This window comes from Pseudophryne corroboree, chromosome 1, assembly GCF_028390025.1.
Source record: "Pseudophryne corroboree isolate aPseCor3 chromosome 1, aPseCor3.hap2, whole genome shotgun sequence".
NCBI classification, from domain to species: domain Eukaryota; kingdom Metazoa; phylum Chordata; class Amphibia; order Anura; family Myobatrachidae; genus Pseudophryne; species Pseudophryne corroboree.
In genome coordinates this window covers 232531823-232558282 of record NC_086444.1, presented here as the reverse complement: position 1 = coordinate 232558282, position 26460 = coordinate 232531823, and the positions used below count along the sequence as shown (strand labels likewise).

At 45.1% G+C, this 26460-nt stretch overlaps 1 protein-coding gene across 5 annotated transcripts in view; it reads right to left on the bottom strand.

Moving 5' to 3' along the window:
* Positions 1 to 26460, bottom strand: part of APC (APC regulator of WNT signaling pathway) — a 360826-nt gene that overhangs the window by 99709 nt on the left and 234657 nt on the right. For all 5 annotated transcript variants that reach the window (XR_010248728.1, XM_063964129.1, XM_063964126.1 and 2 more), the window contains 4 exons: positions 23116 to 23200; positions 20618 to 20819; positions 7475 to 7583; positions 5788 to 5901 (listed from right to left, as the gene is read on the bottom strand). Coding sequence is in view for 4 of the 5 variants with exons in the window: in XM_063964129.1 (XP_063820199.1) it covers positions 5788 to 5901; positions 7475 to 7583; positions 20618 to 20819; positions 23116 to 23200 (510 nt within the window). In the remaining variant the exon portion in view is untranslated. The remainder of the gene's footprint in view (positions 1 to 5787; positions 5902 to 7474; positions 7584 to 20617; positions 20820 to 23115; positions 23201 to 26460) is intronic.

The window sequence follows — 26460 nt, the reverse complement described above, 5'->3', positions numbered from 1 at the left end:
CAATGGACCACAATCATGTGGAAGACTTCTGGATGAAGTCCCCACTCTCCCGGGTGCAGATCGTGTCTGCTGAGGAAGTCTGCTTCCCAGTTGTCCACTCCCGGGATGAACACAGCTGACAGTGCTAACACATGATTTTCTGCCCAGCGGAGAATCCTTGCAGCTTCTGCCATTGCCCTCCTGCTTCTTGTGCCGCCCTGTCTGTTTACATGGGCGACTGCCGTGATGTTGTCCGACTGAATCAACACCGGCTGACCCTGAAGCAGAGGTTTTGCCAGGCTTAGAGCATTGTAGATTGCTCTTAGCTCCAGTATATTTATGTGAAGAGACGTCTCCAGGCTTGACCACACGCCCTGGAAGTTTCTTCCCTGTGTGACCGCTCCCCAGCCTCTCAGGCTGGCATCCGTGGTCACTAGGACCCAGTTCTGTATGCCGAATCTGCGGCCCTCTAACAGATGAGCACTCTGCAACCACCATAGCAGAGACACTCTTGTCCTTGTGGACAATTTTATCCGCTGATGCATCTTGCAGATGCGATCCGGACCATTTGTCCAGCAGATCCCACTGAAAAGTTTGTGCATGGAATCTGCCGAATGGAATCGCTTCGTAAGAAGCTACCATTTTTCCCAGGACTCTTGTGCATTGATGCACAGATACTTTTCCTGGTTTTAGGAGGTTCCTGACTAGATCGGATAACTCCCTGGCTTTCTCCTCCGGAAGAAATACCTTTTTCTGAACAGTGTCCAGAATCATCCCTAGGAACAACAGACGTGTCGTCGGGATCAGTTGGGATTTTGGAAAATTCAGAATCCACCCGTGTTGTTGGAGCACTACTTGGGTTAGTGCTACTCCGACCTCCAGCTGTTCTCTGGATCTTGCCCTTATCAGGAGATCGTCCAAGTAAGGGATAATTAAGACGCCTTCTCTTCGAAGAAGGATCATCATTTCGGCCATTACCTTGGTAAAGACCCGGGGTGCCGTGGACAATCCAAACGGCAGCGTCTGAAACTGATAATGACAGTTTTGGACCACGAACCTGAGGTACCCTTGGTGTGAAGGACAAATTGGAACATGAAGGTAAGCATCCTTGATGTCCAAGGACACCATAAAATCCCCTTCTTCCAGATTCGCTATCACTGCTCTGAGTGACTCCATCTTGAACTTGAATTTTTGTATGTACAGGTTCAGAGATTTTAGATTTAGAATCGGTCTTACCGAGCCGTCCGGCTTCGGTACCACAAATAGCATGGAGTAATACCCCTGTCCCTGTTGTAGGAGGGGTACCTTGACTATCACCTGCTGAGAATACAGCTTGTGAATGGCCTCCAATACCGTCGCCCTGTCGGAGGGAGACGTTGGCAAAGCAGACTTTAGGAAACGGCGAGGAGGGGTCTTCTCGAATTCCAACCTGTAACCCTGAGATACTACCTGCAGGATCCAGGGGTCCACCTGCGAGTGAGCCCACTGTGCGCTGAAATGTTTGAGGCGACCCCCCACCGCCCCTGAGTCTGCTTGTAAGGTCCCAGCGTCATGCTGACGCCTTTGTAGAAGCCGGGGAGAGCTTCTGCTCCTGGGAAGGAGCTGCTTGTTGCAGTCTCTTACCCTTTTTCCTTTGCCTCGGGGCAAATAGGAATGTCCTTTTGCTCGTTTGTTCTTATAGGAACGAAAGGACTGCGGCTGAAAAGCCTGCGGCTTTTTCTGCTGGGAGGTGACCTGGGGTAAAAAGGTGGATTTTCCGGCCGTTGCCGTGGCCACCAGATCCGATAGACCGACCCCAAATAATTCCTCCCCCTTATACGGCAATACTTCCATATGTCGTTTGGAATCCGCATCACCTGACCACTGGCGCGTCCATAAACTTCTTCTGGCAGATATGGACATCGCACTTACTCTTGATGCCAGAGTGCAAATATCTCTCTGTGCATCTCGCATATAAAGAAATGCATCCTTTAACTGCTCTATAGTCAGTAAAATACTGTCCCTATCCAGGGTATCAATATTTTCAGACAGTGACTCCGACCAAGCCACGCCAGCACTGCACATCCAGGCTGAGGCGATTGCTGGTCTCAGTATAACACCCGTATGTGTGTATATACTTTTTAATGTATTCTCCAGCCTCCTATCAGCTGGATCCTTGAGGGCGGCCGTATCAGGAGACGGTAACGCCACTTGCTTTGATAAGCGTGTGAGCGCCTTATCCACCCTAGGAGGTGTTTCCCAGCGCGCCCTAACCTCTGGCGGGAAAGGGTATAATGCCAATAACTTCTTTGAAATTAGCAGTTTTCTATCTGGGGTAACCCACGCTTCATCACACACTTCATTCAGTTCCTCTGATTCAGGAAAAACTATCGGTAGTTTTTTCACACCCCACATAATACCCCTTTTTGTGGTACTTGCAGTATCAGAGATATGCAAAGCCTCCTTCATTGCCGTGATCATATAACGTGTGGCCCTACTGGAAAATACGTTTGTTTCTTCACCGTCGACACTGGATTCAGTGTCAGTGTCTGGGTCTGTGTCGACCGACTGAGGTAAAGGGCGTTTTACAGCCCCTGACGGTGTCTGAGACGCCTGGACAGGTACTAACTGGTTTGCCGGCTGTCTCATGTCGTCAACCGACTTTTGTAGCGTGCTGACACTATCCCGTAATTCCATAAACAAAGCCATCCATTCTGGTGTCGACTCCCTAGGGGGTGACATCACCATTACAGGCAATTGCTCCGCCTCCACGCCAACATCGTCCTCATACAGTACATGTCGACACACACGTACCGACACACAGCAGACACACAGGGAATGCTCTGATAGAAGACAGGACCCCACTAGCCCTTTGGGGAGACAGAGGGAGAGTTTGCCAGCACACACCCAAGCGCTATAAATATATATAGGGACAACCTTAATAAGTGTGTTCCCTTTATAGCAGCTCAAATATTATAAATATCGCCAATAAGTGCCCCCCCTCTCTGTTTTTACCCTGTTTCTGTAGTGCAGTGCAGGGGAGAGTCCTGGGAGCCTTCCTCGCAGCGGAGCTGGGCAGGAAAATGGCGCTGTGTGCTGAGGAGAATAGGCCCCGCCCCCTTTTCGGCGGGCTTCTTCTCCCGTTTTTTTTGGAACCTGGCAGGGGTTAAATACATCCATATAGCCCCAGGGGCTATATGTGATATATTTTAGCCAGAATAGGTATATTACATTGCTGCCCAGGGCGCTCCCCCCAGCGCCCTGCACCCTCAGTGACCGCTGGTGTGAAGTGTGCGGAGAGCAATGGTGCACAGCTGCAGTGCTGTGCGCTACCTCATGAAGACTGAGACGTCTTCTGCCGCCGGTTTCTGGACCTCTTCTCTATTCGGCATCTGCAAGGGGGTCGGCGGCGCGGCTCCGGTGACCCATCCAGGCTGTACCTGTGATCGTCCCTCTGGAGCTAGTGTCCAGTAGCCTAAGAAGCAAATCCATCCTGCACGCAGGTGAGTTCACTTCTTCTCCCCTAAGTCCCTCGTTGCAGTGAGCCTGTTGCCAGCAGGACTCACTGAAAATAAAAAACCTAACAAACTTTTTCTAAGCAGCTCTTTAGGAGAGCCACCTAGATTGCACCCTGCTCGGACGGGCACAAAAACCTAACTGAGGCTTGGAGGAGGGTCATAGGGGGAGGAGCCAGTACACACCACCTAGTGGTCAAACTTTTAAATTTTGTGCCCTGTCTCCTGCGGAGCCGCTATTCCCCATGGTCCTGACGGAGTCCCAGCATCCACTAGGACGTCAGAGAAATACTGTGTTCTGCAATATGAGCGTCCAAGTCCCATAACGGCATAATCATCATAAATCATTACCTGTTTTCATTTATTTCGATATTTAAATTCATAGCCTTAATGTACAATACTGTATGTGTGTGTATTTTAGCTAGGTGATTGAGATGCTCCTTCAGCATTGCCCTGTAACCTGCCAAACCTATGACGTCTCTCGATCCATAGCTTTGGGCTGCCACGAGGCGCGGGGTCATGGGCGGCAGCCATTTTGTCAGTTTGCTATGCGGTCGAGTCCGGTATATTGTACAGTGTCAGAGTTTGCATATCCCTATAGCCCCTGTGTATTTTAGCTAGGGGGATTCAGACGCTCCTTCAACATTGCCAGGTAACCTGCAAAACCTATCCCGTCGTTCGCTCCATAGCTGTGGTGGCAGCCATTTTGTCATCTTGCTATGCGATCGAGTCTGGTGTATCATAATGTGCATACAGCTTGCTTATCCCCATCACCCCGGTGTATTTTAGCTAGGGTATTGAGACGCCCCTTCAGCATTACCCTGACTCTTGCAAAATATATGCCGTCACTTGCTCCATAGCTGAGGGCTTCCACGAGGCAAAGAAGCTCGGGCAGCAGCCATTTTGTCAACTTGCGATGCGATCGAGTCTGGGGTATTGTAATGTGCATAGAGCTCGCTCGCTTATGCCTATCACCCCTGTGTATTTTAGCTAGGGTATTGAGACGCTTCTTCAGCATTAACCTGACTCTTGCAAAATATCTGTTGTCGCTGGCTCCATAGCTGAAAGCTTCCAAGAGGCAAGGGGTCACGGGTGGCAGCCATTTTGTCAACTTGCTATGCGATCGAGTGTGGTGTATTGTAATGTGCATAGAGCTTGTTTATCCCTATTGCTCCTGTGTAATATAACTAGGGTATTGAGACGCTCCATCAGAATTGGCATGATTTTTGCAAAACCGATGTAGTCGCTCGCTCCATAGCTAAGGGCTTACAAGAGGCGCAGGGTCACGGGTGGTATCCTTGTCAATCGAGTCTGGCCTGCTACAGTATTGTATGTGTACCATACGGTGCATAGAGCTCGCTCATCCTCATAGCTGCTGTGTATTTTAGATACGCTCCTGTAGTTTTGCCCTGCTTTATGTAAAACTTGTGCGCACACGCACACTTCTATTGAATGTGAAGGTATATTACAACAGATACAAAAATAAAAAAATTATAGTGTCAGGAAAAAATTCACATGCATTCGTACTTTGGGGATCGAACCCGGGACTCTAAGCATGGGAAGCGGCACACTTCACCACTCGGACACGTCGCCGCATGACAGATACATAAGCCCATTGGTTTTGATTTAATGCGTAATAGCTATGGGATTTGGACGGTCACATATCCCTAACATCAATAGACCATACCTGTAACATGTTCGTTTGCGTCTGTTTACACTACTATTTTAATTTGCTGATTTGTCTGCGGGACTTGGACATTCACATATCCCTAACGTCAATGGATTATACTGTGGCTTTATCACGTTCGTTTGTGTCTGTATACACTGTATTATTTGCGTCTGTATATACTGTACTAAATACAGTACTATATACTGTATTTGACATAATGTAGCATACTGTAGTGTAATGAGACGCACCAGTAAAGTAGTTGTTACGCTGTAATTCAGTATTGTATTTTAATGGAGACCACACACATGCGCAATGGTAATTTTAAAAAGCGACATCTGGTGGATGATCGCAGGTATTCCACTCAAAGGTAACGCCAAATGTGCTCTGACCCTCCCTACGATTAAGCAAGCCTCCTTGCGGCCAGGCACATTGCGTATGCCTGATCACGACTAACGCCTCAGCCAGCAAAGATAACGGAGGCTCCATCTGTACATGTTCTTTTAGTCTCTCTTCCAAATCAGCTAGCTGGCTAAATAAACACATCTTACACTTAAAAACACAAATAAATATGCGGGAAAGCTGCTAAGGATAGAATAATTTTTGACACACTACAGTTTAAGGACTCAAGCTCCCACTTTATCTTACCTGTGCTCGTTTCTCCATGTCCTGACAGGTCCCCAATTGTTCCTCCATTGCAGCTCTGATCTGTCTGGCCTCAAACTCCAGCTGCCTTCTGGTCATGTCCGTTTGTAGAGAAAACTAAAAGCCGAACAAACCATGAAACTCTTACAAGATGGGTACACTATATGCAAAACGGTTTCACTTGACAAATGCCAGGGAGTCACAATGTTGGCAATCATTGTCGGCAGTGTAATGTTGAGCACAATATGCCGACATGTTAATAAGGTTAGTAAAACTCTGTAATCGTGTCGGCACTATAACTTTCAACAGTGTGCAGGTGCACTATATTCTAATTTTGAACATAACTTTAAACATGATGGTAAAGCTTTAGGTTTAAAGGTATAGTGTTGTCCGCATGCATGTCCGTTAGTGTTGTGTCTGCATGCTGTGCTTGACGTTACTCTGCAGACATTGTGACTGTTGCATACTAACTACCTCCCATTAAGATGTATGACGTTATAAACGTTCAATATGGACGTATACAAGAGTCCTCTAGCATCAGAGTGACAGGAGCACTGCACCCAGGCTCTATGCTGCTCCTTTTACTATATAACTCTTAAGGCCCCCATACATCACTGCGACTTGTCTTAGGCACAAGTTGGATCTGATTTCCCTTGAACTTACACGGGAGTGCTTCCATCCGATTTTGTACTTGATGTGCCATTTTTACATAAGATTTATCGCATATGACATATCGCATACTGCTGCTGGCGTCATGTGGGTGGGTGGGAGAATCCAGAGAAAAGCCACTCAAGTGAAGACATCCGAGAAATCGTATGCGATATATCGCAGGTGCTAAAAAAAAACCAGCTGCGATGTGCACCTGATGGCTGAGATTCAGATATATTCTATGTGCTGCCCGTCCGACCACCGACTCAGCCCCGATGCGTACAGGACCACGAATCGAATCAGATGTCAATCACCCGCGATTTAGCCAGTTTTCACCCGATTTCTCGGCCAAATCCGTTGGAATCGGGTGAAGAGAGGCGATATCGGATAAGTTTATGGACACCTTAAGTCTGCTGCTTCAGGGAAACACTGCCCTATCCTCAATATCAATCACATTGTCCTGTTCACTGACCCTATAAAGAACCACACACTAAACTAACTAGCTTCAAAGCTGAGAAAAAAAAAAAAAAAACACAAGTAAAACCTGTATATAATAAGACATGGGGGTATCCTATTAGCCGTGATAACTGGTTGCTTGAACAAAAATTATCTTTTATCACTATTTTTGATTGATGGTTATTATCAGGCTATCCAATAATAGCCTATTTTTTGTGCAACCAATTACCTGTTTTTGCGTGACAACACATACGATCTGCAAAAAAAGCCGCGGACCTATGTGTTTTTGCGGCAGTAATTGCAGATAAAATGCTTACTTATCAGGGATTTGGTTTCATCTGCCTGAGGCAGGCAAAACAAAATGCCCAAAAGTGCCGGCATCGGAGCAAATAGGATGACTCCAGGTGAGTCAATTAGCCGCAGTAAATTACTGCGGCTAATTAGATACCGCCCTATGTCCCTAGTCAAAATTACCTTAAAATGACATCCATTAATATACTATATTACCCATTATTATTATTATTATTGTTTACTTTTGTGCTCTCACAAAAGAAGCTGAGTTGCATTTAGAGCTGCTGACACTCACGTTTTCGGTAAGAGGAAGTCCATCGATTCTTTTAGTGAGATTTTGTAACTGGGCATAGTACCAGTCTTTCTCTTTTTCTTCCTTTTCAAGCTCAGCAATAAGTAAAGACCTAAATAAGAGAACAATATAAATATGTAATGAACAGTACTAGAATTAAGAACAGAAATTGATTTCACATTGTACCAGGAATTTCCACTAGACACTGAGCTGGTCGATCCGATTTCTGCATACCTGCACACAATCCCAGATTGCAGACCTGCATTAGATATATGAGTAAGCCATTTCACTGTGCTTAGCTATGGCTTATTCGCTTCTTCATGCTTTTTAATCATTTCTACTTGTGTTTTTAAACCATCTAAAAAAGTACTTAAAGGCCATTAGAAGCATTTTGCGAAGAATTCCATGGAACGCTGCATAGGAGCCAGTATGTAAAAGTGCATTAATCAGAAACCGAACTTGAGATACTTTCTAATCTGAACTAGAGAAATGAGTTACAACCTCTTTGCTATAACATTTTATAGTTACTAAAAAATGTGCATATCTGTACTCTGCACTGATTTTTTTTTCATATATTCATACAACTGAACGGAGACTTTCGCAGTGCATGTTTCTGTGTGGGCGAAGAGTTAATATAAGCATCAAACTAAGTGACTCAATATAAGTCTGCAGCGCCTGTGGGACAAATTAGTGCCCATGAGACAGTAAGTGATTTAGCAGTGCGCAAAAGTATTCCATATAACTGGAGATAAGAAACGCACGTAACATCTAACATAACACATGCCTTAATACAAGCTGCCTTACATAAGCACATGGCCGGATTAACAATGGGGCGGATGGAGCTGCAGCTCCAGGCCCCCCATTAAAAATAGGCCCACAGCCACAGTGAAGGGACCCATAGCTGCCAGCATTACAATGAGTCACACTGACTCATTGTATGCCGCCGCCAGCGCTGCACCTGCCGCGCTGCCACTGCCAGAGAGTGCCCCAGTCACTCACTCATTGAAGTCTGACTCCTGCTGTCCTGGCCAGAGCGGGAGGAGGAGCCGATCGCATCTCTCCTCCTGAGCGCCTTCTCCCCCCAGCCTATTCATCGTGCTGCTGTGCTGAGTGACGCGTGGGAAGGGGGAGGAGCAGCACTCCCATCTGCTTCCAGCTCCTCCTCCCACCCCTTCCGAGAGTGTCGCTACGTGATGAGGACAGGACGAGCAAACAAATGTATACAGCTTTTTATTAAGAAATATTTTAGCAGTGGGAGGTCGATGTTAAAACGGAGCAAAAGTTCATTGCATGCCCACCTGGGCTAATAAAGTTCAAGTTCGCTGTCCCTGTCTTACGCTATATCTTCCCGTTGGCGGTGTCTGCTTTACCACTGTGTCTGTATAGGAGAGCTCCAGGACCTCTGCGGTGGCTGCCAGGTGATGTCAGCTGTCCAGGCTCTTGATAGTGCTTCCTCCCACCCTTTCCCGCACTACAAGCCCCAGCATTACCTCACACATTTAAGGCTCAATCCTTTCACTTTTTATTGCCTTCTGTTTATTGAGATGCATTTTACAATAGAGCGCAACACACTACACCATTTTGTAGCTATACTTGGCTGTATGAAGAGTGAACCTCAGTGTCCATTTATCCTGCATTCCTGGATGCCAGATGGTAAGACCGGAGGAGGAGCTGAGCTGCCATGAGGAAAGCAGGTAAACACCAAGGGCAAGGATGCAGACTACAAATTATAGGGAAGGGGGAGTCAGGACACAATATGTACATAAAGACTAGGAGGAGGGGGGTACAATAATGCAAACACAGTACAGACTAGGAGGGGAGGAGTCACGCTAATACATATACAGATTAAGAGGGGAGGGGGGCACACTAATACATAGACTAGGAGGGAGGGACTGCTTTTTTTTTTTTTTTTTTTTGGGGGGGGGGGGGGGGCACAAGGCCCAATGGTCTCCTCATCCCATTTGAATGGTGCCTGTGTCAGTAAATTTGTGTGTTTGTGTCAGTAATGGCTGTCTGTCAGTAAGTATGTGCTAATAAATTGTGTGTGTGTCAGTAAGTGTAATCTATGTCCGTAAGGGATGTCTGCTTTATTAAGTGGTATCTGTCAGTAATGGGTATCCATCAGTAAATGTGTTTGTATCAGTAAGTGGAATCTATACGTGTCTATACGTGTGTTTGTATCAGTAAGTGGAATCTATACGTATCTATACGTGTGTTTGCATCAGTAAGTGTAATCTTTGTCAGTAAGGGGTGTCTGTCAGTAAGATGTTTCTGTGTCAGTAAGTGGTATCTGTCATTAGGTATGTATGTATGTATGTATGTATGTATGTATGTGCCAGAAAGTGTTATCTGTGTCAGTAAGGGGTATCTGTCAGTAAGTAGTGTATGTGTCAAATGTTTGTGTCAGTAAGTGTGTATGTGTCCGTAATAGGGTCTGTGTCAGTGTGTTTGTGTCAGTGAGAGGTGTCTGTGTCAGTAAGTGGTGTCTACGTCAGTAAGTATGTGTCAGTAAGTGTGTCCCAGGAGCCCTCAGTGCCCTGTCTGCTCTGTATTGCCCCCATCTGTGCTCCCCTTTCCCCATTTGCTCTGTATTGCCGCCATCTTTTCTAATCTTTCCACATCTGCTCTGTTTTTTCCCCATCATTGCATGTTGATACAGCTCTCTGTGTTATATGGCGGTCACTGCGATGTTCTCTGTATTATACGGTGGTCACTATTGCACTGCTCCACTTTTATGTGGTTGAAGGTAGGCACTAGCTATGACCTCCATGGAGATAGCCAAACCCATGGCACAGACCACACCCCCTATTTAGACCATCCTCACTGCAGCGTTTGTCACACCTCCTGCCGAGGCACACAATAGGCCCTTCATAAATTTCAGCTCCAGGCACATGTGGACCTTAATCTGGCACTGCATAAGCATATACTGGGAGGCTATCAGAGCTGAATATATTTGCCATAAAGTTACCCAGCACACAGCATATGTACGGCCAGTATTTCTACAGGAGGATACTCTGCAGGAGCCTTTGCAGCCTCCCTTATATAAAATAGCTAATGACAAAGAACAACGGGGAGCACAAGTCCTTCTTTCTCCTACTTGTAACCAATACTAGTTTTTGAAACAGTAGTGCAGTGTACCCCTTTAATATGTGGCAGGTTAATGGGATAGTTACCATAGGTAGTTTGGTGAATGCAGAATTTAAGAGGCCTTTCATGTTCCAGGAGGCTGTAGCCAAATGTGAAGCATTAGAGGCTTATCCCTATGGCGTACCTTCAATCCCAACACTACATTAGCATTACTATCATGGCCTTCTCTGAATTAGCTTTGCAGAATCCTTTGGGCACTCTGTTACAGTGTCCTTCTCTGTCTGGTAATGCGATCTCTGTATACTATAGCCTTATTCGGAAACGTTAGATTACACCCTATAGATTCAGAGATTATCCTGTTGGTTTCTTAAATTCCCACATTTATCTCTAGGTCAATTTGCAGCACCAAATTGTTACCTTCTACAATGTACACTGAGATGTCTTTCAATGTTTTGCATAGAACTTACTTATATCCTCATAGGGGCTTTGTAATTGGTCAATCAACTATGCATAATCGTCATAGATGCTCTAAACCATTGGCTGATTTATACCATTGTCTTTGGCAATATCCCTTGATTCCGAGTTTTTGGCAGCAGATTAAATCTTATACAGAGACCTTCCTGGTTAACTTTTTGCCACTCACACCTGGGCAATTTTTGGGATGTTTCCTTCTCATAACCGCATTACCCCTGTGAGTAGACTATTACTGAGGGTTATTGGTGAGGCAGCCGGTAAGGTTATACACAAAACGTGGAATCGCACTTCTGCACCCAATATATCTGCAGTTCAATTGAATGGCCTATATATCGAGGGCCAGTGTGTACCAGCGAGAGGTCCGTGAACGTCGCCGTTCACAGACATATCGCGTCGGCCCTGCAGCACAGCCGATTTGCGATATACCAACAGATATTTTAGAGCATTGTGCTGTGTGTACGGGCGGTCAGTCGACTGCCCGTACACTTGCTGCACTAGCCGGCGTTGGTTATAAGCGCAACTGGGAGGGCGCATATAAATGCCCACCCAATTCGTGATGTCAGACATGACGAATCGGGCAGTGTGTATGCACAACACACTGACTGATCCACCTATAGATATATCTTCAGATTAACTGATCTGCAAATATATCTATAAGTATGTACCCAGCATTACAGAGACATCCTATCATCCAAAATTAAGGACCGCATACATAAACGTTTATATCGTGAGACAGCGGGAGATCCTCCTAGTTTACTTTGAGTTGGAGATGTAACTGTTTATAACATTATCTGGGGGGGGGGGGGGGCTGGTAGGCGAGAGACAAAACTCCTTTCATTTTTTCTTTAACTTTATTTTTTGTTTATATTTTATTTATTGTACATGAAATTTTTCTGTTAGAATTTGACAATATCCATTATTACTGTTTTGCTGTATTGTTTATTTAACGGCACCAATTAAGCTTCAATAAAAAAACTATTATAAAATAATTGAAAAAAAGGACAGTGGGGAGTACTTAAGTGTACAAGGAATGTACAAATAGGGTACATGGACAGTTTCTAAATGACGCCAATGCCATATAAACAGCAATTGCTAGATATTTAAAATGTTCCACTATTCAGTGTTGTGACCTCAAGGTGATGAAGACACATTCAGATATATAAAGATTTTGAACAACTATTCAGGCAGAATACATTGCAGATTCTATCACATGAATCAGACCTTCCAATGGGATTGCAACTTAATAAAAGGTCAACTTTAAGTTTAGACTTGATCCTTAAACAAAAATACTGGTAAGGGCCATACAGTAATAGCGCTGACGTTAAGTCGTTATTATGGATGAACATGTACCCTGGATTTCTTATACAGGTTGAGTATCCCTTATCCAAAATGCTTGGGACCAGAGGTATTTTGGATATGGGATTTTTCCGTAGTTTGGAATAATTGCATACCATAATGAGATATCATGGTGATGGGACCTAAATCTAAGCACAGAATGCATTTATGTTACATATACACCTTATACACACAGCCTGAAGGTCAATTTAGCCAATATTTTTTTATCATTTTGTACATTAAACAAAGTGTGTCTACATTCACACAATTCATTTATGTTCCATATACACATTATACACACAGCCTGAAGGTCATTTAATACAATATTTTTAATAACTTTGTGTATTAAACATAGTTTGTGTACATTGAGCTATCAAAAACAAAGTTTTCACTATCTCACTCTCACTCAAAAAAGTCCGTATTTCGGAATATTTGGATATGGGATACTCAACCTGTATAGCAATTTGAACCATTTTAGGGAATAAAAAACACAAGATAATGCACTGTCTAGATAACGGCAGTCCTGTTAGCATAGAAAGAGGCCACTAGCAGCCAATATATCGGGGGGAAACAGATAAGCGGGTTTAGTCACCATTCATTTGAGCATGGTGATACCCAACTACTACTGGCAATACAGTGAAACACACATGTGCCACTCCAATACAGGATCAGCAGACAGGGTGGGAGGTCCAATGTAACAGGTTACCCTTATTGCTCTGGACAGCTTTCTCTGTGTCAGCTTAGTGAAACTCCCTAAGACCCTGTTCCATAATACCGAAACAGTAATATGTAAATAAAACTCAAGCAATTCTTAATAAACATTATTGAAATTAAAAAGCTGAGAAACCTGTTTATCGATTTTTAGTGTTAAAAATAAAGCCCTCTTTCATTGTCATTACCTAATTGTAATCTTATTATTTAGTAACAGTTTTATATAGCGCAGCATATTCCACTGCGCTTTACAACTAGAACAGTAATAGAACAAAACTAGGAAATGACAGACAGAGGTTGGAAGGCCCTGCTCACAAGCTTACAATCTATACGGAGATAGGCATTGATACACAAGGATAGGTGCTACCTATTGCATAATGGCCCGGCCAGATTGCAAAGGTTCATAATGGGTTGTATGATATGGTCGCTCAGCAATGTTGGCCAAGGGTAAGGAGGATGTGAAAGTGAAGACAGACAAAATCTGTGAGGATGTGTGTGGTCTGTACAGAGAGGATGTAACTAGATAAGAAGGCATTGAAGGTTATGTGGGTGGGTCCAGAATTTGATAAGCTTCTCTGAAGAGGTAAGTTTTCAGGGAACGCTTGAAGGTTTGGAGACTAGAGGAAAGTCTTATTGTGCATAGGAGGGCATTCCACAAAGTGGGCAAAGCCCGGAGAAAGTCCTGCAATTTTGAGTGGGAGTGAGTAATGTGTGTGGATGAGAGACGCAGATCTTGTGCAGAGTGGTCGGGCAGGGAGATATTTTGAGATGAGCGAAGGGATGTATGTTTGTGCAGTTTGGTTAATAGCCTTGTATGCAAGTAAAAATAAGATTTTACTTACCGATAAATCTATTTCTCGTAGTCCGTAGTGGATGCTGGGGACTCCGTCAGGACCATGGGGATTAGCGGCTCCGCAGGAGACAGGGCACAAAACTAAAGCTTTAGGATCAGGTGGTGTGTACTGGCTCCTCCCCCTATGACCCTCCTCCAAGCCTCAGTTAGGATACTGTGCCCGGACGAGCGTACACAATAAGGAAGGATATTGAATCCCGGGTAAGACTCATACCAGCCACACCAATCACACCGTATAACTTGTGATCTAAACCCAGTTAACAGTATGACAAACGTAGGAGCCTCTGAACAGACGGCTCACAACAATAACAACCCGATTTTTTTGTAACAATAACTATGTACAAGTATTGCAGACAATCCGCACTTGGGATGGGCGCCCAGCATCCACTACGGACTACGAGAAATAGATTTATCGGTAAGTAAAATCTTATTTTCTCTGACGTCCTAAGTGGATGCTGGGGACTCCGTCAGGACCATGGGGATTATACCAAAGCTCCCAAACGGGCGGGAGAGTGCGGATGACTCTGCAGCACCGAGTGAGAGAACTCCAGATCCTCCTCAGCCAGGGTGTGCCCCTGATCAAGTAGCAGCTCGGCAAAGTTGTAAAGCCGAGACCCCTCGGGCAGTCGCCCAAGATGAGCCCACCTTCCTTGTGGAATGGGCATTTATATATTTTGGCTGTGGCAGTCCTGCCACAGAATGTGCAAGCTAAATTGTACTACACATTCAACTAGCAATCGTCTGCTTAGAAGCAAGAGCACCCAGTTTTTTGGGTGCATACAGGATAACAGCAAGTCAGTTTTCCTGACTCCAGCCGTCCTGGAAATCTATATTTTCAGGGCCCTGACAACATCTAGCAACTTGGAGTCCTCCAAGTCTCTAGTAGCCGCAGGTACCACAATAAGCTGGTTCAGATGAAACGCTGACACCACCTTAGGGAGAAACTGGGGACGAGTCCGCAGCTCTGCCCTGTCCGAATGGACAATCAGATATGGGCTTTTGTGAGACAAAGCCGCCAATTCTGACACTCGCCTGGCCGAGGCCAGGGCCAACATCATGGTCACTTTCCATGTGAGATATTTCAAATCCACAGATTTGAGCGGTTTAAACCAACGTGATTTGAGGAATCCCAGGACTACGTTGAGATCCCACAGTGCCACTGGAGGCACAAAAGGGGGTTGTATATGCAGTACTCCCTTGTCAAATTTCTGGACTTCAGGAACTGAAGCCAATTCTTTCTGGAAGAAAATCGACAGGGCCGAAATTTGAACCTTAATGGACCCCAATTTGAGGCCCATAGACACTCCTGTTTGCAGGAAATGCAGGAATCGACCGAGTTGAAATTTCTTCGTGGGGCCTTCCTGGCCTCACACCACGCAACATATTTTCGCCACATGTGGTGATAATGTTGTGCGGTCACCTCCTTCCTGGCTTTGACCAGGGTAGGAATGACCTCTTCCTGAATGCCTTTTTCCCTTAGGATCTGGCGTTCAACCGCCATGCCGTCAAACGCAGCCGCGGTAAGTCTTGGAACAGACATGGTACTTGCTGAAGCAAGTCCCTTCTTATCGGCAGAGGCCCTGAGTCCTCTGTGAGCATCTCTTGAAGTTCCGGGTACCAAGTCCTTCTTGGCCCATCCGGAGCCACGAGTATAGTTCTTACTCCTCTACGTCTTATAATTCTCAGTACCTTTGGTATGAGAAGCAGAGGAGGGAACACATACACCGACTGGGACACCCATGGTGTTACCAGAACGTCCACAGCTATTGCCTGAGGGTCTCTTGACCTGGCGCAATACCTGTCCAGTTTTTTGTTCAGGCGGGACGCCATCATGTCCACCTTTGGTCTTTCCCAACGGTGCACAATCATGTGGAAAAAACTTCTCGATGAAGTCCCCACTCTCCCGGGTGGAGGTCGTGCTGAGGAAGTCTGCTTCCCAGTTGTCCACTCCCGGAATGAAAACTGCTGACAGTGCTATCACATGATTTTCCGCCCAGCGAAGAATCCTTGCAGTTTCTGCCATTGTCCTCCTGCTTCTTGTGCCGCCCTGTCTGTTTACGTGGGCGACTGCCGTGATGTTGTCCCACTGGATCAATACCGGCTGACCTTGAAGCAGAGGTCTTGCTAAGCTTAGAGCATTGTAAATTGCTCTTAGCTCCAGTATATTTATGCGGAGAGAAGTCCCCAGACTTGATCACACTCCTTGGAAATTTTTTCCCTGTGTGACAGCTCCCCAGCCTTTCAAGCTGGAATCCGTGGTCACCAGGACCCAGTCCTGAATGCAGCCACCACAGAAGAGACACCCTTGTCCTTGGAGACAGGGTTATCCGCTGATGCATCTGAAGATGCGATCCGGACCATTTGTCCAGCAGATCCCACTGAAAAGTTCTTGCGTGAAATCTGCCGAATGGAATCGCTTCGTAAGAAGCCACCATTTTTCCCAGGACCCTTGTGCAATGATGCACTGACACTTTTCCTGGTTTTTGGAGGTTCCTGACTAGCTCGGATAACTCCCTGGCTTTCTCCTCCGGGAGAAACACCTTTTTCTGGACTGTGTCCAGAATCATCCCTAGGGACAGCAGACGTGTCGTCGGAGACAGCTGCGATTTTGGAATATTTAGAATCCACCCGTGCTGTCGTAGAACTAGTTGAGATAGTGCTACTCAGACCTCCAACTGTTCTCTGGACCTTGCCCTTATCAGGAGATCGTCCAAGTAAGGGATAATTAAGACGCCTTTTCTTTGAAGAAGAATCATCATTTCGGCCATTACCTTGGTAAAGACCCGGGGTGCCGTGGACAATCCAAACGGCAGCGTCTGAAACTGATAGTGACAGTTTTGTACCACAAACCTGAGGTACCCTTTGTGAGAAGGGCAAATTTGGACATGGAGGTAAGCATCCTTGATGTCCAGGGACACCATATAGTCCCCTTCTTCCTGGTTCGCTATCACTGCTCTGAGTGACTCCATTTAGAATAGGTCTCACCTAGCCGTCTGGCTTCAGTACCACAATATAGTGTGGAATAATACCCCTTTACTTGTTGTAGGAGGGGTACTTTGATTATCACCTGCTGGGAATACAGCTTGTGAATTGTTTCCAATACTGCCTCCCTGTCGGAGGTAGACGTTGGTAAAGCAAACTTCAGGAACCTGCGAGGGGGAGACGTCTCGAATTTCCAATCTGTACCCCTGGGATACTACTTGTAGGATCCAGGGGTCCACTTGCGAGTGAGCCCACTGCGTGCTGAAACTCTTGAGACGACCCCCAACCGCACCTGTTTGTACGGCCCCAGCGTCATGCTGAGGACTTGGCAGAAGCGGTGGAAGGCTTCTGTTCCTGGGAATGAGCTGCCTGCTGCAGTCTTCTTCCCTTACCTCTATCCCTGGGCAGATATTATGGGGACGAAAGGACTGAGGCTGAAAAGACTATGTCTTTTTCTGCTGAGATGTGACTTGGGGTAAAAAAGGTGGATTTTCTAGCTGTTGCCGTGGCCACCAGGTCCGATGGACCGACCCCAAATAACTCCTCCCCTTTATACGGCAATACTTCCATGTGCCGTTTGGAATCTGCATCACCTGACCACTGTCGTGTCCATAAACATCGTCTGGCAGATATGGACATCGCACTTAGTCTTGATGCCAGAGTTTCGCATATATAGAAATGCATCTTTTAAATGCTCTATAGTCAATAAAATACTGTCCCTGTCAAGGGTATCAATATTTCCAGTCAGGGAATCCGACCAAGCCACCCCAGCGCTGCCCATCCAGGCTGAGGCGATCGCTGGTCGCAGTATAACACCAGTATGTGTGTATATACTTTTTAGGATATTTTCCAACCTCCTATCAGTTGGCTCCTTGAGGGCGTCCGTATCTGGAGACGGTAACGCCACTTGTTTTTATAAGCGTGTGAGCGCCTTATCCACCCTAAGGTGTGTTTCCCAACGCGCCATAACTTCTGGCGGGAAAGGGTATACCGCCAATAATTTTCTATCGGGGGAAACCCACGCATCATCACACACTTCATTTAATTTATCTGATTCAGGAAAAACCACATGTAGTTTTTTCACACTCCACATAATACCCTTTTTTGTGGTACTTGTAGTATCAGAAATATGTAACATCTCCTTCATTGCCCTTAACAAGTAACGTGTGGCCCTAAAGGAAAATACGTTTGTTTCTTCACCGTCGACACTGGAGTCAGTGTCCGTGTCTGTGTCGACCGACTGAGGTAAAAGGACGTTTTAACGCCCCTGACGGTGTTTTAGACGCCTGGACAGGTACTAATTGGTTTGCCGGCCGTCTCATGTCGTCAACCGACCTTGCAGCGTGTTGACATTATCACGTAATTCCTTAAATAAGCCATCCATTCCGGTGTCGACTCCCTAGAGAGTGACATCACCATTACCGGCAATTGCTCCGCCTCCTCACCAACATCGTCCTCATACATGTCGACACACAAGTACCGACACACAGCACACACACAGGGAATGCTCTGATAGAGGACAGGACCCCACTAGCCCTTTGGGGAGACAGAGGGAGAGTTTGCCAAGCACACACCAAAAACGCTATATTATACAGGGACAACCTTTATATAAGTGTTTTTCCCTTATAGCATTTTAATATATATATACATATCGCCAAATAAGTGCCCCCCCTCTCTGTTTTAACCCTGTTTCTGTAGTGCAGTGCAGGGGAGAGCCTGGGAGCCTTCCCACCAGCATTTCTGTGAGGGAAAATGGCGCTGTGTGCTGAGGAGAATAGGCCCCGCCCCCTTTTCGGCGGGCTTCTTCTCCCGTTTTTCTGAGACCTGGCAGGGGTTAAATACATCCATATAGCCTCCAGGGACTATATGTGATGTATTTTTAGCCAGAATAAGGTATTATACATTGCTGCCCAGGGCGCCCCCAGCAACGCCCTGCACCCTCCGTGACCGTTGGTGTGAAGTGTGTGACAACAATGGCGCACAGCTGCAGTGCTGTGCGCTACCTTCATGAAGACTGAAAAGCCTTCTGCCGCCGGTTTCTGGACCTTCAATCTTCAGCATCTGCAAGGGGGGTCGGCGGCGCGGCTCCGGGACGAACCCCAGGGTGAGACCTGTGTTCCGACTCCCTCTGGAGCTAATGGTGTCCAGTAGCCTAAGAAGCCAATCCATCCTGCACGCAGGTGAGTTGAACTTCTCTCCCCTAAGTCCCTCGATGCAGTGAGCCTGTTGCCAGCAGGACTCACTGAAAATAATAAACCTAAAAACTTTTTCTAAGCAGCTCCTTAAGAGAGCCACCTAGATTGCACCCTGCTCGGACGGGCACAAAAACCTAACTGAGGCTTGGAGGAGGGTCATAGGGGGAGGAGCCAGTACACACCACCTGATCCTAAAGCTTTAGTTTTGTGCCCTGTCTCCTGCGGAGCCGCTAATCCCCATGGTCCTGACGGAGTCCCCAGCATCCACTTAGGACGTCAGAGAAAGTATTTTAAACTGAATACAGTAGAACACCGATAACCAATGGTAGGACTGACAGAGGGGATCTGTGAGTGTATGCATTAGAGTTGGGGAATATTCAATTGTTTGAAAAGTCAGTTGGGTGTGTTTTTTTTTTATTAGATTGAAAAGTCAGTTGGATGTCTGTTTTTTTCTAACAATTGAATACCCCCCTTAGTGTCTTGTGTAAGATATGGTCGTATTTTGGATAGGTTTCTTCTAATTAATCCAGAATTACAGAAATTACGGGTTAATCCAGAATTATGGGCAACTAAATTGAACTTTATCACTGACTCAATCATAAACTATTTCCTACACTTGCTGTGATGTGACTGGCTGGCAATCAGGAGGTTCTGGGTGCTATATACTGATGTGGGGTGAAAACCAATGCGCTTTCTACACATAAAGCACAATAAAAATGAATGGGTCATCATAATTAAAAGGCAATTGACAAGTGAGTTAACAAGCTTTCAGTGCACTGAAATGGATTTAGCAGTGTCTAAAAAAAACATACAGGAATACAAATATACACAAAATTTTATTGGTCTTTGGCACGTAATAGAATGAATTGTATTTCGTATGTGGTATAAAAGTCCAGCCCAATATTTGAACATCAGTGGGTAACGGGCCCTAAGAGGTTTAGGGATACAAAATGTTATTGTCATCAGGCTGAGAGAACCAGACATACCTGGATTTACTGTGTGGTGTGCATCCTGGTGGCCCTGACAAGGCAAGTGAACAGAGTGTACCCATTAAGTACATTTTATTTATATTAGCTCCAAGTACTGCTACCAGCTATATTTTTTAGGTCCAGGGGGAATTCTTTATGCAAAAAAAATATGATGGCTAGTCACTGTAACAACTCACACCAGAGGTTCCCAAACGCAGTCCTCAAGGCACCCGAACGGTCCAGGTTTTAAGTATATCCATGGCTCAGCACAGATGGTTAAATCAAATTGATTTAGGTACTATATAAGTCACCTGTGGCCAAACAAATATACTTAAAACCTGCACCATTGGGGTGTCTTGAGGAATGTGTTTGAGAACCTCAGACTTGCACGGTTAGATGACTTGGTTAAAGATACTTGCTGCAACACAATACAACAAATAGTGGAAAGAGATCTGAATACATAATATGAAAAGGTTAAATACCAGCTATATACTTTTCAGTCTTACGCAACATGTGAAACGCTATTTACATAATTATTTACCTCTCCTTTTCCAGTTCATCTATGAAGCCAGCACTTTCTTTGCTCCCATTGGCAAAGCCCCTCCGTGGAAAGGAACCCATAGGGACTGGGCTGCACTCCCCTGAGTGGCCAGAGAGGGAGCCTTCCCTGCTCCCATAAGACCGGAGGGACACCTTTGATTTCATTTTGATGCCAGGGAAGTTAGTACCATCTAAATTTAATTCTGTAAAGAGAAAAACTGCAAGTCAAATATATATTCTGTCAAAATCTACGTAACAAACAACATATGCATTTCATAAAATTATATACTAATGGGTAAACCGAAGTATAACCGCCCCCCCCCCCAAAAAAAAACAAAAAAAAAAAACCAGATCAGTACTTCAGTAGCAAGGTAGCTAAACTTTTTTTTTTTTTTTTTTTGAGGCGACCTCTGCATCTCACCAGCTATGACATTTCCCTCTGTGAATTATTTCTCTAAGTGACAAATTACAGAGTAAAAGCGACAAAGTACGCACGTATATCAGGCTGTATGTAAACTATGCAAGGTCCGTTAATCGGATCGTTTTAGGCAATTATGGCCCTTATTCAGGTTTGTTAGCACACCAAAAAAAATCACACTACTGGGCAATACCGTGTGCAGTGCAGGTGGGGCAGATGTAACATGTGCAGAGAGAGTTAAGGGGGGTACTCACGGAGCAATATTCTAAGCAATCTGACTAGATTGCTTAGAATTTAAGTATTATCGCCCGTGTGTACCCCCTACAGCGATAGCGATGCGCAGCCCCGCACATCGCTATCGCTGGTGCTAGATTGGACTGCCGTGCAGGCCAATCTAGCAGGTCACTCATTTCACCCGCTCAGCACACATCTCTCCCACATCGGCCCGTCTATATGGGCCTTTAGATTTGGGTTGGGTGTGTTGAAACTGAAATCTAAAATGTGTGTAAAAATAAAGCAGCCAGTATTTACCATGCACAGAAACAATATAACCCACCCAAATCTAACTCTCTCTGCAGAAGTTATATAGTTTTGCTTATTCATGTGTATTCCTTTGTTTGCTAACAAGCCTGAATAACCCCATGTGACTGTAGCTTTAAATTGGAAATAATTCAAATGGCAAAAGCTGGTTGGTTTTGTCATTTAAAACTATTGCCATTTTAAACCTAAAGCCTTAATCACTGAGATTAAATCAGTTCATGGACCTCACACCCTATCATATATACCCCATTGATTATATAAATTAGTGTCTGGTCATATCCCATAGAACCGGCAATGACTTTACCCTCATAATGTTAACACGTTCCACTTAAACTTTCAGGGGGCAATTCAATTAGGTGCAAGTGTGGTACTGTTTAGCGAATTTACGGCAAATTACATCAAGCTCTGCGAATTACATCTGCAAATCAATTCCAAACTCGCATCCCTTTTCAGAGTAAATTTGCCTGTTTTTATTTGCACCCCCTGAGCAGATGTAAAAGTAGGGGAAATCTTTAAATCTTTATTTTAATGTAAAAAGCATGGGACTTGAATCAGAATCCCTTGGTCACCCCCCCCCCCCCCCCCCCCCTAATGACTAATTAGGCATTTGGAAGTTTTCAATTAGCTTAATTTGGCCAATAATCACATGTCATTTTTGGGGTGGGGAAAAAAATGCCTCAAAGTACCCCAAAAACAACTTTTTCACTAGTTTATGAACCTCACATTTAACTCAAGTATTTCAATGAAAAATAATTGCTTTTTATCATTTTTTGTAAAACAATTTTTAAAGCCTAAAAAGGGCCTCAAATTGCCCCCAAATAACCCTTTTGTGCATTTTTTTATTCTTTTATAAGTAAACAACATTTTTAAGCTTTATACATTTAACTTAAGAAATAAAATAAAACACACAAATCAGCCATTTGACACCTTTTAAAAGGTGCAGCACTCTCCTTATGCCCATTAACAGTCTTCTTCACGATTCTGCTAACGAAGTTGCCACTTTGAGTCTAGGAAGGTCTCCCCACTTTTTCATTCTATTTTCCCAGTTCACTTTTTGGACAAAATATGCAAGAGTAGTGCGAATTGTCATTTCTAAAGTGTGCGAATCTCAGGTGCACACATGAAGGAGAAGTGTGCCAATTTATAAGCGAAGTGTGCACGTTTAACACCTTTTGCAAACACGCACCTAATTGGCTGAAAACTGTAGTCGATTAAGCATTAAAGGCTAGGTTTTCAGAGAATAGCAGAGAATAGCGTACCAGCATTTGAGGAATGCAAACCAGTAACATAGACTAGCTGTTATGGATCAAACCATTTACAGTACTCAGGAGGAGAGCAACTGGAACAGTGGCCCGTAGCTACCAATTCGTTTCTAGCTGTCAATTAATGATAAATAAAAGAGAAAAGTTGCTATGGGCGACTTCTCTACTAGTCTTCTTTAGAAAGTTTGATACCCCTCCCCCAAAGTGTTCAGATGATGAGCATACAATGCTGTTTAAACTATGCTCAGAAGAAGCTGTACAAATCTGTTATGAGATTACCTTTCAGTCGTTCCAATAGATCAATTTGCCCCGAAGAGGCCATGGCTTCATCCTCAATGCTTCCTTGTAGTTGTTTAAGAACCTCCTGCAACAAAGAGTGCTGCACAATTAGCAGCCCGATAACCAGCATACTGTACACACGGCTTAATAACATCAAGCTCTGCAGTCTATCGGCTGCATACAGCAAATGCGTTGGCACTGAACTGAGATATTCATTCTGCTCCTGCGGGAATCTAATAGATACTAATGTAAGATATTAAAACCCTGGCACAATGCCACCCAAGTAATTTCACCTAAATATAGATAAAAAATGCATATATATCAATGCTCTAAAAGCAATCACTGTGGCCTGGAAGCACTTAGGAAAGTAATTCAATTGTAGCGGTCGCCAACATTTCTGTCCACAGCCACCCCATGGTGACGAGTTAATAGTGTCCCACCAAACAGGACTTTTCCATTTGCGGGCAGTATTTTAGTTGGGTTTAGCTTTTGGGTGCCCCAAAAAATGATTACATTGCCCCCATAGAATGTTATACAGCTACGATCTGAAGATATGGATAAGTATAGTTTAAAGTAGACCCTACAGTCCCACATACGTCTAGAAGACCAAGCTACAAATGTTAACACTTCTTGCTATTCCACATCTCATAGCTATGGGTCTTTTACTAAAATGCTTGATTAATTGTCCCCACCCTCAGTAGCATAGAATGCCACTGGCATTAGTTGTGGAGGAAGGGACAGGCTGGCAGCAGGGTCAACAACAGTTTTCAGGTAACATTTGAATACGCTGCCATTTTATAAATTACTGTTAATAAAAGGGCAAATAACAACCATGATATATGAGAAACAATTTTTATACTATACGTATTCAGCTGAAATTTAAGTTTATCATTAGAATACATCATGTATAATACATTCCCAAATTTGAATAGCATAGTTTTAAAAGAGAACCATGATTTCAGAGAACAAATCTGAATTATTAAAATTAAGGAGGGGTTTATTGAGGAAGGCATATTTATAGGACCAAACTTCTGTACAGGGTGCAGCTACCAATAAAACATAAGCAGTTGCACCTATGCAACACTAAAGCACTGATTCAGTGTTTTGTTACCGTACTGACTCCACGCCAAACACTGGCTGCAGACATGTAGGGCAGCAGCTTGCACCTTCTTTCCTGTAAAGCGGCTGCTGCTGCTCCTCCTCCATGTTTATATAGATATCACAGCCCAGTGCCCCGCTCCCAAGAACAAGTAATGCACCCACTCCACACTAGGTAAGAGGAGGGGTTTGTGTGTTGGGGCCCTGCTTCTAGAAGCTCTAACTATGTCCTGCTCACAAGAATAAAAGGGAAAATAAGAATTTACTCACCGGTAATTCTATTTCTCGTAGTCCGTAGTGGATGCTGGGACTCCGTAAGGACCATGGGGAATAGACGGGCTCCGCAGGAGACTGGGCACTCTAAGAAAGAATTAGGACTACTGGTGTGCACTGGCTCCTCCCTCTATGCCCCTCCTCCAGACCTCAGTTAGGGAAACTGTGCCCGGAAGAGCTGACACAATAAGGAAAGGATTTGGAATCCCGGGTAAGACTCATACCAGCCACACCAATCACACCGTACAACTCGTGATACTATACCCAGTTAACAGTATGAATAACAACTGAGCCTCACGAACAGATGGCTCATAACAATAACCCTTTAGTTAGGCAATAACTATATACAAGTATTGCAGACAATCCGCACTTGGGATGGGCGCCCAGCATCCACTACGGACTACGAGAAATAGAATTACCGGTGAGTAAATTCTTATTTTCTCTGACGTCCTAGTGGATGCTGGGAACTCCGTAAGGACCATGGGGATTATACCAAAGCTCCCAAACGGGCGGGAGTGTGCGGATGACTCTGCAGCACCGAATGAGCAAACTCAAGGTCCTCCCTCAGCCAGGGTATCAAACTTGTAGAATTTTGCAAACGTGTTTGATCCTGACCAGGTAGCAGCTCGGCAAGTTGTAAAGCCGAGACCCCTCGGGCAGCCGCCCAAGAAGAGCCCACCTTCCTCGTGGAATGGGCTTTGACTGATTTAGGATGCGGCAGTCCAGCCGCAGAATGTGCAAGTTGAATCGTGGAGCAGATCCAGCGAGCAATAGTCTGCTTAGAAGCAGGAGCACCCAACTTGTTGGGTGCATGCAGGATAAACAGCGAGTCAGTCTTTCTGACTCTAGCCGTCCTGGAAACATAGATTTTCAGGGCCCGGACTACGTCCAGCAACTTGGAAGCCTCCAAGTCCCGAGTAGCCGCAGGCACCACAATAGGTTGGTTCAAATGAAACGCCGATACCACCTTAGGGAGGAATTGGGGACGCGTCCTCAATTCTGCTCTGTCCATATGGAAGATCAGATAGGGGCTTTTACAGGACAAAGCCGCCAATTCTGACACCCGCCTAGCCGAAGCCAAGGCCAAAAGCATGACCACTTTCCACGTGAGATATTTTAATTCCACGGTCTGAAGTGGCTCAAACCAATGTGATTTTAGGAAATCCAACACAACGTTGAGATCCCAAGGTGCCACTGGGGGCACAAAAGGGGGCTGAATATGCAGCACTCCCTTAACAAACGTCTGAACTTCAGGCAGTGAAGCCAGTTCTTTTTGAAAGAAAATAGACAGGGCTGAAATCTGGACTTTAATGGATCCCAATTTTAGGCCCATAGTCACTCCTGACTGTAGGAAGTGCAGAAATCGACCCAGTTGAAATTCTTCTGTGGGGGCCTTCATAGCCTCACACCAAGCAACATATTTTCGCCATATGCGGTGATAATGCTTTGCTGTCACATCTTTCCTAGCTTTTATCAGCGTAGGAATGACTTCAACCGGAATGCCCTTTTCCATCAGGATCCGGCGTTCAACCGCCATGTCGTCAAACGCAGCCGCGGTAAGTCTTGGAACAGACTGGTAGCAGGTCCAGTCTGAGAGGCAGAGGCCAAGGGTCCTCTGAGATCATTTCTTGCAGTTCCGGTTACCAAGTCCTTCTTGGCCAATCCGGAACGATGAGTATAGTTCTTACTCCTCTCTTTCTTATTATCCTCAGCACCTTGGGTATGAGAGGAAGAGGAGGGAACACATAAACCGACTGGTACACCCACGGTGTCACTAGAGCGTCCACAGCTATCGCCTGAGGGTCCCTTGACCTGGCACAATATCTTTTTAGCTTTTTGTTTAGGCGGGATGCCATCATGTCCACCTGTGGCCTTTCCCAACGGTTTACAATCAGTTGGAAGACTTCTGGGTGAAGTCCCCACTCTCCCGGGTGGAGGTCGTGTCTGCTGAGGAAGTCTGCTTCCCAGTTGTCC